General features: G+C 40.7%; 1 protein-coding gene across 8 annotated transcripts in view; it reads right to left on the reverse strand.

The window, feature by feature from the left end:
* YAP1 (Yes1 associated transcriptional regulator) overlaps positions 1 to 16,398 on the reverse strand; it is a 124,556-nt gene that overhangs the window by 27,582 nt on the left and 80,576 nt on the right. For 4 of the 8 annotated variants that reach the window (XM_043894963.1, XM_043895163.1, XM_043895031.1 and 1 more), the window contains exon 4: positions 12,978 to 13,091. In XM_043894963.1, coding sequence (XP_043750898.1) covers positions 12,978 to 13,091 — 114 coding nt within the window. Of the gene's footprint in view, positions 1 to 12,971; positions 13,092 to 16,398 lie in introns of all 8 variants that reach the window. The other 4 variants (XM_043895100.1, XM_043894950.1, XM_043894972.1 and 1 more) reach the window with 1 other exon arrangement.

Consider the following 16,398-nt stretch of genomic DNA (forward strand, 5'->3'; position numbering starts at 1 on the left):
TGAGGTCTGATATCCCGACAAGATGACTGGCCCCAGGCCTGTCTGTGCTCCCTGTTCCTTGTGTGGTTTTATTTTCTGACCGACAGAGACTTTTTTCTTTTAAATTTATGAATCAAGTTAAGTTTTTTTGGTTATTTCTTTTTAATGTTCTGTCTGATACAGCAGAGAAGGGATGTCCAAAAAACATGACTCACTGCTTCGTATTCTTCAAAGCCTTATTAATCTTTCACACAGCAAAAAAGCCATATTTATGAAATGTCTTTACAAAGAATAAACGGCTGGTACCTTAATAATTATGGTTTACAGTTAGTATTTTACAGGGGAACGGACAGAAAAAAGCCAAACACTTAATAGCTAAGATTTGCCCCACTGGTGGCTCAAGACGGTAAAGAATCCGCCTGCAGTACAGGAGACCTCGTTCGTTCCCTGGGTTAGGAAGATCCCCGGGAGGAGGGCATGGCAACCCACCCTGGTATTCTTGCCTGGAGAATCCTCAGGGACAGAGGAACCTGGGGGGCTACAGTCCATGGGGCCACAAAGAGCCAGACACGACTGAGTGACTAAGCACAGCACAGCAACCTCATTAATACAACTGCTTGTACCTACCTGTCACCAACATTACTAGATTCACAACTGACAGGTATCATAGGACGATATAAAAAACATGGCCTTCAGAGTCAAACAAACCGTGATCAGAGTTAGGCACATCAGTTCAGTACTTCATCTAATTCCCAGTTTCCTCATCTCTACCTTGGGGATGGATCACTGTGGGTGTGTGCACTCAGTCACTCAGTTGTGTCCAACTCTCTGCCACCCCATGGACTGTACCCACCAGGCTCCTCCGTCAATGAAACGTGCCAAGCAAGAAGACTGGAGTGGGTTGCCATTTCCTCCTCTAGGGATCTTCCTGACAGGGATCGAACCTGTGTCCCCTACACTGGCAGGAGGATTCCCTACCACTGAGCCAGGTGGACGCCACTGTGGGGCTTATAACTAAAATATAAAGCATCCATTATATTCCTGGAAGACAATACTTGCTCCAAAAATGTTAGCCTCCCCCCTTCTCCAAACAGTTCTTTCTAAAACTTGAAGATTATTAGTTTTTCAGATAATCAGCAGGGGTCACAGGACTGGAAAAGGTCAGTTTTCATTCCAATCCCTAAGAAAGGCAATCCCAAAGAATATTCAAACTACCACACAATTGCACTCATCTCACACACTAGCAAAGTAATGCTCAAAATTCTCCAAGCCAGGCTTCAACAGTCCAGGCTTCAACAGTACGTGAACTGTGAACTTCCAGATGTTCAAGCTGGTTTTAGAAAAGGCAGAGGAACCAGAGATCAAATTGCAAACATCCACTAGATCATACAAAAAGCAAAAGAGTTCCAGAAAAACTCTGCTTTCTCAACTATGCCAAAGCCTTTGACTGTGTGGATCACAACAAACTGTGGAAAATTCTGAAAGAGATGGGAATACCAGAGCACCATACCTGCCTCTTGAGAAACCTGTATGCAGGTCAAGAAGCAACACTTAGAACCAGACATGGAACAACAGACTGGTTCCAAATAGGAAAAAGAGTACGTCAAGGCTGTATATTGTCACCCTGCTTATTTAACTTATATGCAGAGTACATCATGAGAAATGCTCAACTGGATGAAGCACAAGCTGGAATCAAGATTGCCAGGAGAAATATAAATAACTTCAGATATGCAGAGGACACCACCCTTATGGCAAAAAGTGAAGAGAAACTAAAAAGCCTCTTGATGAAAGTGAAAAAGGAGACTGAAAAAGTTGGCTTAAAGCTCAACATTCAGAAAACTATGATCATTGCATCTGGTCCCATCACTTCATGGGAAATAGATGGAGAAACAATGCAAACAGTGGCTGACTTTATTTTTCTGGGCTCCAAAATCACTGTAGATGGTGACTGCAGCCATGAAATTAAAAGACGCTTACTCCTTGGAAGAGAAGCTATGACAAACCTGGACAGAATTCTAAAAAGCAGAGACATTACTTAGCTGACAAACATCCACCCAGTCAAAGCTATGGTTTTTCCAGTAGTCACGTATGGATTTGAGAGTTGGACCATAAAGAAATCTGAGCGCTGAAGCGCTGAAGGTAGAAGGAAAAGGGGATGACAAGAGGATGAGATGACTGGATGGTATCACTGACTTGATGGACATGAGTTTGAGCAAGCTCCAGGAGATGGTGATAAGATAGGGGTGCCTGCAGTCCATAGGGTCACAAAGAGTCAGACATGACTGAGCCACTGAACTGTCTGAATTGACATACAAATGCCCTGGCTTGAATTCCCACACCTTCTCTCCCCATCCCTCGACTCCATTATGCTTGTCACTATTTCTAAGTATTTTATGATTCACAAAGACATGCATAGATCTTTTCCTACAAGATCTAAACAGGAAAAAAACAGGTGGTAGAGTTTGAGCCTTAGTTCAACCTCCTTAGGGATCCTTCTCTTTTGGTGAAAATGTTCCTGGCATTCCCAAAGGGCACTCAGCATATTTTCTCAAAGAGATGTTTCCATACATTGTGCTGTATCAGTTTTGAAAATATTGGTTAAATATGAATTGGGGGACTGATCTGAGTATCTATCACGTATGGTGAACCTCTCACTATCTGAGGTTTAGAGCAAAAAACTACTGGGAAAAATGGTTTCCATTCCAAGCAGTTAAATAAATTAAAAAAAAAAACAAAAAACTGCTAGAGAATAACCCCTAAGTTAGTTGAAAAGTGTTGAAATGATAAAATATGACTGATTTCAAAACAGATTCTAGAGTTAAGAAAACTCTAGAATTTAAAAAAAAAAAGCTAGTTAAAAAAAAGTTTTGAACTTTCCACATTGCATTTTTATTAAGTAATATTGCATATAACAAGTTAATGTAAATATATATTCTTGTGAAAACTAGCTGGACAATAACAATATTGTATGAAAATAAGCATAACTCTCCTCTGCGCCTCACCAGTTTCTCAGAATTAAACGCCAGTGATCAGTAATGCCGTAATCAGTAATGACAGCGACCACTGCCGATGGCACACGGAACTGGTTGGTACAGTTGTTTCCAAACCTAAACTGAGTGCTAAAAACCACAGAAAGGGAAAAACAGGGAATCAAAAGACAGAGTAAAAACGCCACAAATTAAAAAGAAATCTGCACAAAATATGCAATAGATACAGTTTCTCTGGCTAATAATGGTCAGTCCTTTTTGTTGTTTACTTAAATGCTGTTTGTTACCTGTGGATACAAGCAGTCCTACAAGTTTCTGTATTAAGGGTTCACTTAAGTGACGAATTCAAACAACTTTCTTTATGAACTGAGGCTGGGATTTCTTCTCTTCAGAAGCATCCCGTTCTTTACCTTCTGACCATCTCAAGCATTTCAACAAAGCACAGAGCCGAGCACCCACATGGGGTGCACCAGAGACCTCACAGGCAGACAAGAAACAAAACAGGCTTTGTTTCACGGGGGAAGCGGGCAGGGCAGTTAAAAAAGAAAAGAACTGCATTACCAACTTCTTCCCCTGAGTGATCAACCACCAAAATCCAAATGTCTCCAGTTTTAACAAAATTTCTAAAAGGTAAAGAGAAAATAAATCCCTAACACAGGACAGAATTTTTTTTAAAAAAATATGCTATATTTAAAAATTCAGAGTTTGCTGCCTAATAGTAACAAGTTACTATTTCATAACTTGAACAAATCAGTCAGAAACAAATCAGTCCTGACAGCTTTATGGTAGCAAATTATACAGTCAGCAATTACTGAAGGAAAAAAACAAAGACCACCTTCTCAAAAACAAAGGAGGTCATCACCATGGGTTCTTTTCAAATGTCATTCTCAACATCTGAGTTTTCAAACTTCAGACAAATTTTAGGTTTGCATAATTGGTATCTTCAATCTTGTAGTATTACAAAGTATTTCAGATCTGGTAATCAACTGTAGACTGTGATAATAAAGTCTATCCCGGTAATATCATTAAGTGTAAATTTAAACTTAGAAACATTTTTTTTGAACTTTTAAAACATTAACTCATATCAAATCTCCCCAAACACAAGAAAGCACTTCTTTATTTTGTCTAATATTTTATCAAGCTTCAGACATTACATGGTTACATGTTAGAATGGCTGTATTAGTTTGTTCATAACATTTGGAAAGAAATTTTAGGTTTTTCCTGTATTGATAAGATACTTAAGACTTCTGTAAAACAGTAGGCTTATTAAAAGAAATGAAAGTTTTCTGAAAACAATCTAACAGGCCACCTGTCAGTCTTAAAACAGTGAAAACAAAACACAAAACACCCACTGCTAGTTCAGTATTTCAACATGACTGAGGGGATTGCACTGTCTCCAAAAAGCTGTTACTAACTGGCACAATAATTTAAGTATTTTAAATAAGGCTAGGGTCCCAACTGAATGACTGAGTACCTTTTCATTATTAATATGCAAAAGATGTGTCTCAACACTGTTAAGCTATACCTCAATGAAAAGTTATTCTGAGATACTTCACCCCTTTATCAGTAGTTTTAATAAAGCCATAGGGCTGTGTGTAACCATCACCACTATCTAATTTCAGAACATTTTCATCATCCCCCAAAGAAGCCATGTATTCCTTTGGGAGTACACTTTCTATTGCCCCTTCCCCAGTTGCTGGTAATCATTAAACTACTTTTTGTCTCTTTGGAATTGCCTATTCTGAACAGGTCATATATGTGGAATCAATTTCGTGACTGGCTTGTTTCACTTGGTATGTTTTCTAGGTTCATCTATGTTATAGCATGTATCAGCATTTTACTCCTTTTTATCACCGAATAACCTTCCATTGTACAGAACACTACCTTTTGTTAGTTTGTTCATCGGTTGATGGAACATGTTATTTTCACCTTTTGGTTTTTATGAATCATGTGGCTACAAACATTCAAGTTTGCAGGTTTTTGTATGGACATATGGTTTCCTCTTTGGGGCATAAGTATCTAGGGCGCGGAACTGCTGAGCCGCACAGTGGGTGCACTTTCTGAGAAACCGCAACAAAACAGTTTTCTCGAGTGTCTGCGTCCGTTTTCAATCATATGGACAATGGATGAGGGTGCCAACTGCTCCACGTGCTCGCCAACACTTACTGATGCCTGTCTTTCACTTCAGCCGTCTTACTGAGAATAAAGTGGTATCTCATTGCGGCTTTGGTCTGTATGATGTGGTAAGAGCTAATCTCCTCTAAAAATCCACGCTAGGTCTTATCAAAGGCACACTCTGTACTTTTCTCCCTTCCCAATTATCAACCGCCAGACCCCCCAAACTGGGTTAAAGTATCTGAATCTTTAAACTGTTCAAAAATATCAATAACGTCTCTATTTAGGTCAGTTTGATATCGTCTTCCTTCAACCATCTATCAAAAGTCTGGCATGAAAATTCATTACAATGGTATTTTTCAAACAATACAATTGTGAATAGAGCTTAAGAAACATTCAACAGAACATTTTCTCCTCATCACCTCATTAAGCAGTTTGGGGCAGGACACAGGAGTTGCTAAATGAGGTGAGGAGGAGAAGGGAGAAAGTAGTCTTAACTAGCCTTCAGTTCTGTCTGTCTCCAGAACATAACTGTTTTTTCCCTCTACTATGAAAACAGTGTTTAAGGTACAAATAATGAAATGACTGGTCTATAGAGAGACAGGGAATAAGGTTTAAAAATCTACCTGGCATCAAGAATTCATGTTAGATTAATGAGTAAACAGTTCCATTAATAATAGCTTTATTTCTAATTACATGTAATTTATTACTCTTTCACTAGGGGAATTTATAATTTAGAAGAGATGAATCTGAGTTTTGACTGCTAAACACAAAAACTGGTCCTTTTATATAGTGTAGAGCTTGACTGGCTTCTCATCCTTTAATGTCCCCCTTCAAAAAAGTGTTCCTGACTACCTCACCTCATTCCCTTTTGGAGCACCTTATGATAAAGCCCTTCATTGTACTGAACAGGTTTTGTAATGGTTTATTTACTCAGTAGCCTGCAACCCCCACCCCCAACTGTTAGCATAGTGCCTGGTATGTAACTGGCACTCATCTGTTGAATGAGTAAGTAAGTACAAAAAGTTTTTATCCCTGGTTAGTAGGATGTTATTAGTAATGCACAGGAGAATCTCCAAATTGAAGCAAGTCCAGAATGAGTTCTGAAGTGACCTCAGCAACCAGGGTAGCAGAACAACATGAGCATAAGACAAAGAAAACGAACCACTCCCCTTCTAAGTCACTCCAACTGATTTCAGCAGAAATCGATCTGGCTTTTCCCTCTGGAAGACTACAATCTCCTTTTCTGTTTATCTGAGTCTCTGGGTTGGCACAAAAAGTGGCATCACCAGATGGATCTCTTCTTCAGTGCCGTTTATAAGACACTTGCTATTAATGCAGAGGGGATGCAAGTAACTTGAAACACAGGTTTCTTTTAAAAATAAATTTTCTTATGTTTGATGGGAGGGGTTTTATTAACACAAATCATTAATTTAAATTATCATTCGTTATGCAAAGAAAAATACTTCTTCACTATATAATTATTTGTATCACTGAACCATCATCAAATAGAAACTATGTATTAATTTCACCTCATTAATGTATGTGAGGAGAAGGGGGTGTCAGAGGATGAGATGGCTGAATGGCAACACCGATGCAATGGACATGAACTTGGGCAAACTTCTGGAGATGGTGCGGACAGGGAGGCCTGGCGTGCTGCAGTCCATGGGGCTGCAAAGAGTTGGACATGACTGGGCGACTGAACAACCGTGTATGTCTACTCACCCTCAGCAAATAGAAGAGACTGAATATATGAATAATAGACTATTTTGACACTATCCTCCTGAATAAAACATAAATTAAAGAAAAAAAGACTAAAACTGCAAACCTCAAGTTTGAACTAATTTTGATATTCCAAAATAATTATGATATTCCAAAAATATTCCTTACACATCAAAACGTTCATTTCAGTGTTTGTTTTTTTTTAAGTAAAAAAAAAAAAAAAAGTAGTGAGGGCAACAATTTGTAACAATCTCTAACAGTGTGTTTTAAACTGAGCTGCACTGAGCACATGGCCTGGAGTTATACTTCCAATCAGCTTACATCAGGCCTTCTATTACAGCAACTTCAGGGAAGTTTGAAAGTTCAGAAACCGAGCACCCCAAAACTGTGTCCATCTTTCAGGCAGTAAAACTGAACCCTGCTAACACACGCACGTTTCAATTCCTGTATGTGTCAGAGCTCCACAGTGGAGACAAAACTTAACTCTTCCATCCAGCACCGGCCATTCCCTGTCAGATGTTTGCCTGGGCATACTCACCATGCGATAAGGCTTATCTTTAGATTAAGCTGAAAGATTGCCTAGTCTCCTCTTCACAAGTAATTTCCAGCTGTGACCAGAGGGCTAAAAGTTAAACTTAAATGGTGCAATAAATAGTTCAAAAGCATCTTTGAAACCTCAGGGCACTCTAATCCAGAAAGCTACTGAGAAATAACCTTAAGCAAGAATCCAAAGCCACCACTGAAGAGTTCATACTCTAGCATATTGCATTAAATCACAATAATTAAGAAGGGGGTTCCCTGGTGGCTCAGACAGTAAGGAATCTGCCTGTAATGTGGTAGACTGGGGTTCAGTCCCTGGGTCTGGAGGAGTCCCTGGAGAAGGCAATGGCAACCCACTCCAGTATTCTTGCCTAGAGAATCCCGTGGACAGAGGAGCCTGGAGGACCCCAATTTATGGGGTTGCAAAGAGTCGCAGATGACAATAATTAAGGACTGGAAATATTCTTAAAACATCCAGTATATGAGTCCAAATAAGCTGAGAAGTCAGGTATCTTTCTGAATGAACTGGTTATACTGTGATACCAGAATAACTTGGGTCTTCTGATTTCTAACTGAGAAGGTACATTTTTCTATCTCAGAATTTAATTCATATTGAATTTTTCTGCATCACAGTTTAATTCAAATTCATATTGAATGTATTATGCAACTACTATGGAGAAAAGAGTATGCTAACTGATTTCTTCTAAAGGATTTTTCAAGGTCATACAAAATGCCAGGTGAGAGAAGTGTTGTAATTGTTTTTCTCACTGGATAATGTGCATTTAAAAACGACACTGAGTGTTACCTTTAAAGAGGCACTAGTTAAATGAGAGGCATCCAGAAGGAGGGAATAAAACTGGTAAAGAACTCAGAACTCTTAATGCACGGAAAAAACTAGAGAAACCACAGTAAGAGAGAACGTTCTGATATTAGGACTGTATTCACAAATTTGAATGGAAGTAAACTTCTGAGTAATAAAGGAACACATACTTTCTGGTCATTAGAACCTTCCTTAAATAAAATGGATTGCCTTGTAACGTGGAAAGCTCCTAGTCAAGGGAAAGGTCAAAGATGAGGTTGGAAGGTTATCTCTTAAGGATGTGGCAGAGGTGAGGCCTGATAATTCAACTGGTTTCACTTCTGTAACTGGAAACTCACTACCTTTGGTAATTTCCTCAAGATGAGTCACAATATGTAAGTCACAGTACATAAGTAAATGCATTAACCATTGTCATCTTCCTCCCTCTGAAATTTCCATGTATTAGTATTGGTGACTTAGGTGTGTTTCTGAAAGATTAACTGCTTGTAACCTATATTTCTTTAAAATTCTGGGTGTCGAAAGATCAAGTCCAGATTCTAGTTCTGTCACTTAACTATGCAACTTGGTAAGTCATGATTTTCTTAGACCTCCGAGAAACTCAGACTTGGGGCAGCAATCCCCACCTCTCCCAGTGTTTTTTAAGCGACGTTGGTGGGTCTGCAGTCACAGGACTGGGTGGCATCCTGCTCAGCGTGCAGGGGTCAGGGCGCTAAACGCTCTCAGCGCCCAGGGCACCCCCTCCCTCCTCCTCTGAGGAAAGGTGACGAGAAGAGTCACAAGTTGCTTTTACGTGCCAAACTTGGTGAGATTTATCTGTTTGAAGACGTTGCAGTTAGCAACAGCTCTATTTACCTAAAACACAATGAAACAGCTTTTCCTCCCCGCCCTAAGTAGTTAATAATATAGCTCACAACCAAAACTGACATTTTAGGATCACTAGGTAATATTTAAAAGAGGGTAAGGAAAACAAAAACAAAGGAAAAACTTGTTTTTAATGCTGGATAATCAAGAGACTTGCTTCAGTAAAAGTTCACATGAGCTGATGCTGGTATCCTAGCTACCCAAGACTCCATTAGTGGAGTTACAGAGTTAGTTCCTACAGCCTTTGGGGCTTTCCCTTCCTCTACAATAGACGCAAGATATTTAGTTGGTCATTAGGTGCATCTTTATCGAAAGCAAAATATTACTTTTAACAGCTATCAGAAATATTTGCTCTTAAAGGGAAAAGGTTAATGCATGTCTGAACACGTAAAAAATTTAACAGACTTTTAACTACTGATGCAAAATATTTAACTGTGATCAGAAAGGTGTGCTGAACAACTTTTGGTTTGTGACTGAAAAGCAAGTTTTGGGATGCCTTGAAACCAAGGACCAAAATTAACATCTAGGTTTTAATTACCTGTTACATTTCCATGCATAGAATGTGTACGCACAGAAAGGCTGTCAGTGATTTCAAAGGATATTGGGTTTCTGCCAACCTAGGTTATTTATTACCTCCTTTAAGACTCAAAAGATACACCTTTTAACCCACATTGCTAGTTCCAGTACTTTATTTACACCAAATGTGTTTTTAATCCCAGTGGTCCCATCAGCACTGATTTCCAGAAACACAGATTCTAACACTTTAATATGTTCTTTCACATAAACAGGGACATTACATAAAAGATCAGTTTGCTGACCATCAGTACTTTGGAACAGGTTGTTCATCCTGAAGAACGGGATTGTAATTTGTTTGCTTTCATTAGGGCTTTCACTGGAAAATATTCATATGACTATATTATATAAAATAAATAATTTTACAATGTATAAGAAAATGTTTAAACTTGAGACTTTTTATGTTTGCAAGCATAAAATCTGTAGGGGGAAAAAAGTGTAAATATGAAATTATTTAATGACCTGTGTAATATTCAAGCATCAACTTTCTTTAATAAAGTGTAAAAACGGTCCTGGTATGATTCCTTAAAAATAGATGAAAGCCCTCCTTCTTTCACAGCCAGTATCAGCTGGTTCTTATTGCCACTGTATGTCACCTCATGATTTGTTACAAATTACCAATCAATGCTGTAAAATAATATAAATGTCAAAAATATATAGCTTTTATAGAACGGCAAGAAAAGGGTATGAGATTAAGAGATACAAACTACTATGTATAAAAAATAAGCAATAGGGAAAAACATAGTACAGGGAAACAGTCATTATTTTGTAATAACTTTAAATGGAGTATAATCTATAAAAATGTTGAATCACTAAGGGATATACTGAAAACTAATACGGTAAATCAACGTAAAATAAAAACTTCAATAATTTTCTTTAAAGATATGGTTTTTAAATGTTAAAGAACAAGAAAATTGGATAAAAAGGAACCAATGCATAACAAATTACAAATTTCCTAAATTTATATTATATGGATAACTTATTAACTTCATGGGGGATGTGAAGAACTGATTAAAAAAATTATTCTAAATATAATTATTCCAAAGCATCTGATAAAGAACAGAAATATAAGACAGGTTGATGTTTGAAGGCAATTACGTGATCAAGTCAAGCTCACACAGAGGTCAGGTGTATTTTCCACTCTAAAATGTCAAAAGACATAGGTCAACTTAAGGTAAAAAATGGTAAATACTTTAATATAGATTTGGGGAATACAGGAAAGCAAATTCCACAACCACGAAGGCAATAACCTATCATTTGTTGGTGTTTGCATGGTTCAAAGGGTCAGAAAGGGGATAGTTTATATTTTTTTGGCAGATCAAATGCAATCTACCATAGAACTTCAGATTTCAAGGAAAACTCCTTCAAGTCCAGCAGCTAACAGCTCGTCTCTTTGCTGTCATTGTGGGTCAGAGACCCACACTGTTTTCTTCCCCTTTCCTGTTCCGCGTCAGTTACACTTGAGCTCTCTGCCTGAAAAGGTCTGGAACAGATTAGAAGTCGGGCCACAAAATAAAAAGCTTTGGCAAGCTGTCAAGCCTGTCTGGAATACACATACAACAGTGGGCCCAAAAAGGGAAACTAAAAGCAGTAAGAGTATTTTATGAAACCTTTTCTTGGCATACTTAATTGTACGCTCTGTGTACATATGTTGAGGTGGGAGGGAGACTATTATTTTTTTGGTACTTTCTTCCATTTAAAACAAAAGACCAAGCTGTGTGTGTAATTAATGGATCTACTTAAGCTCATAGCCAACTTGCTTTACTTCACTTTTTATTAACTGAAAATACTTAAAAACAAAAACCTTTGTTCCAACTGCTGATTTCTATAGCTAGCTAAGAGTTAATCATCATTTTTCATAACCTCATGTAGAGGGAAAAAAAATCCCACAGTACCATTTTAAAAAATCTCCAAATGTGGACAAGCTGAATTCATTTCATTAAAGATGATTTGAGGAAACATGGCTGTTATCGTTCTAGCCCATACAAATGGCAACATTTATTAAATTTTCTACCTTACTTGGTTTCCTGTTTCAACCACAAGGGCTTATTCAAGTATTAAATAGAATCTGAAGTTGCAAATTATTAACATGCCACATTACTTTTTTAACACCCAAATAGGTCTTGAAGCTCAAAAGGCTCGCATTTAAGCCAAACCAGGTATCTGTCAAAGTGACAGTCTCTGCCCTGATCCCACTCTGACTTTACCTGAATAGGGGATCAGTTCCTAACACTGACCAACCGGTGAGCTTGGGGCAGCAAACCCAAACGTCGGGGTTTTTAAAAGGTATACATACAGACACAGAACTGTTCGGAACGTTCCTAACAGGGCAGTTATTTTGCCCAGCCCTGGGTAGAGTTCTCTTTCTTCCCTTTTACCCCAGATTGTGTTTTGATGGCATTCAAGGAGTTAATTCCTCTTTCCCGTAAGGGCCCCGCAGTTGTTGTTAGGTCAACCCCTGCAAAGCTTCAAAGGTTCCGAGTTCCCTCAGTCTGACCTACTCAGTGATCTGCACATTGTTTTCATTTAGCTACATCCAGTCCAAGACGAAAGCTTTAAAACCACAATGATCTGCTCCTTTTTAGATTCATTTTTCCATGGCTTTGGGAAAATATCTCAGAAACCGAACTGAAGAAAAGGAAAACAGTGAAAAAATACGGATATAAAGGCCCCAAAGAGCTTGTATACTATTATCAAGATATGCACATTTGGGAGGGAAGTATTTCTTTGTGCAAATGGTGATTTTTGTCATTTGATTTGAGGGAGAAATATGGCTTTACTTTTTGTTTCCTAAATGAAAAACAAAGGGAAAAAAAAAAAAACAACCCCTTAAAATATGGGTGTGGGGTTGGGGAGTGAGGGCAGAAACGAAGAGAAGGGGAAACGCTTCCACTGGCCTATCTCTAGGTGCAGGGTCCCTGCCCCAGCTGAGGACAGAAAACATTTTAACATCGAAACACAGGATGGGAGTCACTGCTCTCTCAAGTTAAGCATAAGCAGACATCAGGTCACTCACCGACAAAAGCTGGTATTTCAGGTTTTAGATGAACCAACAGCCTGATTATTTCTATAGCTAGAAAGATCATTTTAAACAAGATCACTGTACTTCTCAAAAATGTTAAAGAAACAGTGAGTCTGGTTAGTAAACCACCACAAAATTCCTCCAATCCCATCCCAAGAAGTCAAAGCTAAAAAGTTGATTTAGATCCAAATTCAAGTTTCAAGTGAAAGGCATAAGCATTGTACTAGATAAGTTGGCTAGGCAGTCATTTTTTTAAACTATAAAGCAACGCAACTTAATTTAAATGTACCTTCCAATATTCACATACCAAAAACCAGTAATCAAAAATATTTAAAAAGATTTTGAGATGAACCTTTACCAAAACGAGGGTCAAGCCTGGGGTCTAGCCAAGAGGTGGTCTTGTTCTTGTGGTTTATATAGTATATTTCTCCATCCTGAGTCATGGCTTGTTCCCATCCATCAGGAAGAGGACCTATAAACAACAGGAAAAAAAAATCATGGTTGGTTTTTATTTGGTGCACCCAAAAATAAAAAAAGTGGGAGAGGTGCTAATTTAAAAAGAAAACACATCCTGACATAAAACAACTCATTAAAGTAGACTTAAGATGTGTTCAGGGTAGAAAGGTACACCTGAATACTTGATTCTTCTCTGCTAAGAGAAAATATCCAATAACAAAATCTACATCCCCAGAGACACAGATGTAAACAAACTTCAGATTTTGGGAAAACTCTCTGGAAGTCATGACCCAAGCAATTACTATCGGTGTTAATACAAGATGCGGAGTGCTGCAGCTCAGGGGCTGTCCCCCCATCCAGCCGGTTTCGTGACAGCACCTCCCCAGAGGCCCCAGAGCTCTTCACTAGGAGTCTGTGCAAGAGTTCTCACAGCGCTGTGGCATCACAAACACCACTCAGTATAGAGCACAGTTAGCTCAGCCTGCCAGCTGCCACCGATTTCCATTCTTTATGTGACTGACACACCAAGAACACTGTAATAGAGAAAACGGTGGAAAAGAGCTGGTTCTCAAGCAGCCCGGAAGTTGCTAGGAGGTGGGGACCGGGCTAGAAGTTTCAGTCTGTTAGAGATGTGGGAAGGGGGGAGAGTAAGGACTAAGACTGCTGGGAGGCACGTTTCTCCGGAAGAAAAAGGAGGTACAAATTCCAAAACTACAGCGTGAGGAAGCAACACCTGGGAGACAGGGCTAAGAACACAAAAGTTCAGGATGATGCTAGGCTTCCCTCCTAGCTCATTCAGGAAAGGATCTGCCTGCCATGCAGGAGACCCGGGTTTGATTCCTGGGTCGGGAAGATCCCCTGGAGAAGGGAACAGCTACCTATTCCAGTACTCTGGCCTGGAGAATTCCATGGACTATATAGTCCATGGGGCTACAAAGAGTCGGATGTGACTGAGCGACTTTCACTTTCACTTTGGGGCTTCCCTGGTAGCTCAGTAGGTAAAGAATCTACCTGCAATGCAGGAGACCACGGTTCAACTCCTGGGTCAGGAAGATCTGCTAGAGAAGGGATAGGCTACCAACTCCAGTATTCTTGGGCTTCCCTTGTGGCTCAGCTGGTAAAGAATCCACCTGCAAAGTGGGAGACCTGGGTTTGATCCCTGGGTTGGGAAGATCCCCTGGAGAAGGGAAAGGCTACGCACTGTAGTACTCTTGCCTGGAGAATTCCATGGACAGAGGAGCCTGGCAGGCTACAGTTCATGCAGTCACAGAGTCGGATACGACTTAGTAACTAAACCACCACCAAGATGATGCTATCCTTACGAGGGTAGCGAGTTGCTTTTGAGAGGGAACAGTGAGGAAATGAGAGGCCTGGCATAAGTGATCAAACCCAGGCACATTTCCTCTTGTCTCCTCCACTTCCCAGCCCCACGAGGATCAGGAGAGGCAAAGGGAAACGGACCAACAGGAACTGACTGCTTACTGTGCGCCAGGCACGGTGCCAGGTACACGCGCGCACGGACTCATCTAATGCAGACGATGACCGAGGACGCAAGCAGCAGGACAATCTCCATTCTAACGGGAAACTGAGGCAGAGCGGCTCAGCTGTATGTCACAGAGCCAGCGTCAGAGATGATACTCAAACCCAGCAGCCTGATTCCTGAGCCAGTTTCCTCATAACACTTCTTTTCTTTAAATTTTCATCATTTTTAAACTTTTAAAAAAACTTCACGTGGAGAGTGACTGCTTCACTGTTGGTTTCGGTCACACAGGAATGTGAGTCAGCAGCAAGTATACACACGCCCCCTCCCTCTTGACATCCCTCTCACTCCTACAACTTCTTATTCATCTCCCACATCCAAGGTTAGAGACTAAGTGTGTCTCCTACAGTCCCTTTTTCTAGGCAGTAAGTCCCCTGCATACGAGCCGTCAAGTTGTGAACTTGCAAGATGCAAACGTGCACGCCGACCGTGTTTCCGTTCGCTCAGGTGCCGGCGCACACTCACACGCGTGCACCCCCCACACGTGGCTGTGCTTCTGTGCACTTCACTGTACAGGGCGCGGCAGCGCAGCACGTTCAACCCAGCATCGTCCCATCGTGCTTTCAAGGAGGACAGAGCTGAACGCAGCAAGGAGCCTGTGCTCCCGGGGCCGGCAGGAGGGAGACCGGCTTGCCCCCTGCCTCCCATCGCTGAGATGCTTCACTCGCCCGTCCTCCACCTCCGCTCCCCCATCAGAAGCCTGCCTGTTCACTTGATGCCAGTTTACGCCAGCCGTCATACTCTAGCACCGTCATACTCCAGTACCCAGCCGTCACACCCTAGTACTGTCATACTCTAGTACCGTCATACTCTAGTACCCAGCCGTCATACTCTAGTACTGTCATACTGTAGTACCCAGCCGTCATACTGTAGTACCCAGCCGTCATACTCTAGCACCCAGCCGTCATACTCTAGTACCGTCATACTCTAGTACCCAGCCGTCATACTCTAGCACCCAGCCGTCATACTCTAGTACCGTCATACTCTAGCACCCAGCCATCATACTCTAGTACTGTCATACTCTAGCACCCAGCCGTCATACTCTAGTACTGTCATACTCTAGTACCCAGCCGTCATACTCTAGTACCCAGCCGTCACACTCTAGAACCCAGCCGTCACACTCTAGAACCCAGCCGTCATACTCTAGTACCGTACTTTTCAAGGTACTACACTGTAAGATTGGAACTTTCATTTTTTGTGTTTTTTTAATGTATTATTTTTGAAAAAATATTATTAACCTATTACAGTACAATACCATACAGCCTAATTGTGTCAGTTGGGTACCTAGGCTAACTCTGTTGAACTTATGAACAAGCTCTTGGAACAGAACTCCTTCGTGTGCAGGGGACTGACTGTATTGGCAGTCCAAGACAGCCTTGTGAGTGGTGCTGGAAGAGGAACTGCGGCTAACAGACCACTCACACGGGCCCATGGGACCAAGGCCCTAATTCTAGGCCAGTTCCATCTGCTTCAAGAACAGACCGATTTGCTATTACACTATTATCAAAGATCTTCTTTGATGGGGTCAAAATCATGTTAGGGAATGCAGGCACGTGCAACTGGAGTGTTCTAGACTCTTACTACAGAGACTGTGGGGGAAGACCCTCCTCCGGTCCTGGGCGTGAAGTTCTGCACACGGTGTTATGTCCAGAGCTGGGACTCTGCTGCAGGTATCCTGTGTTTACTAACAGGTGAGTGGGGAGCAGACTCGGTAAACACGTAGAAACCAAACCCCTTTTCTCAGCAGCCGTGAGTGTCACTTCGGTCTCTGCCTCCCCCCTAG

The sequence above is a fragment of the Cervus elaphus genome, chromosome 1, assembly GCF_910594005.1.
Source record: "Cervus elaphus chromosome 1, mCerEla1.1, whole genome shotgun sequence".
NCBI classification, from domain to species: Eukaryota; Metazoa; Chordata; class Mammalia; order Artiodactyla; family Cervidae; genus Cervus; species Cervus elaphus.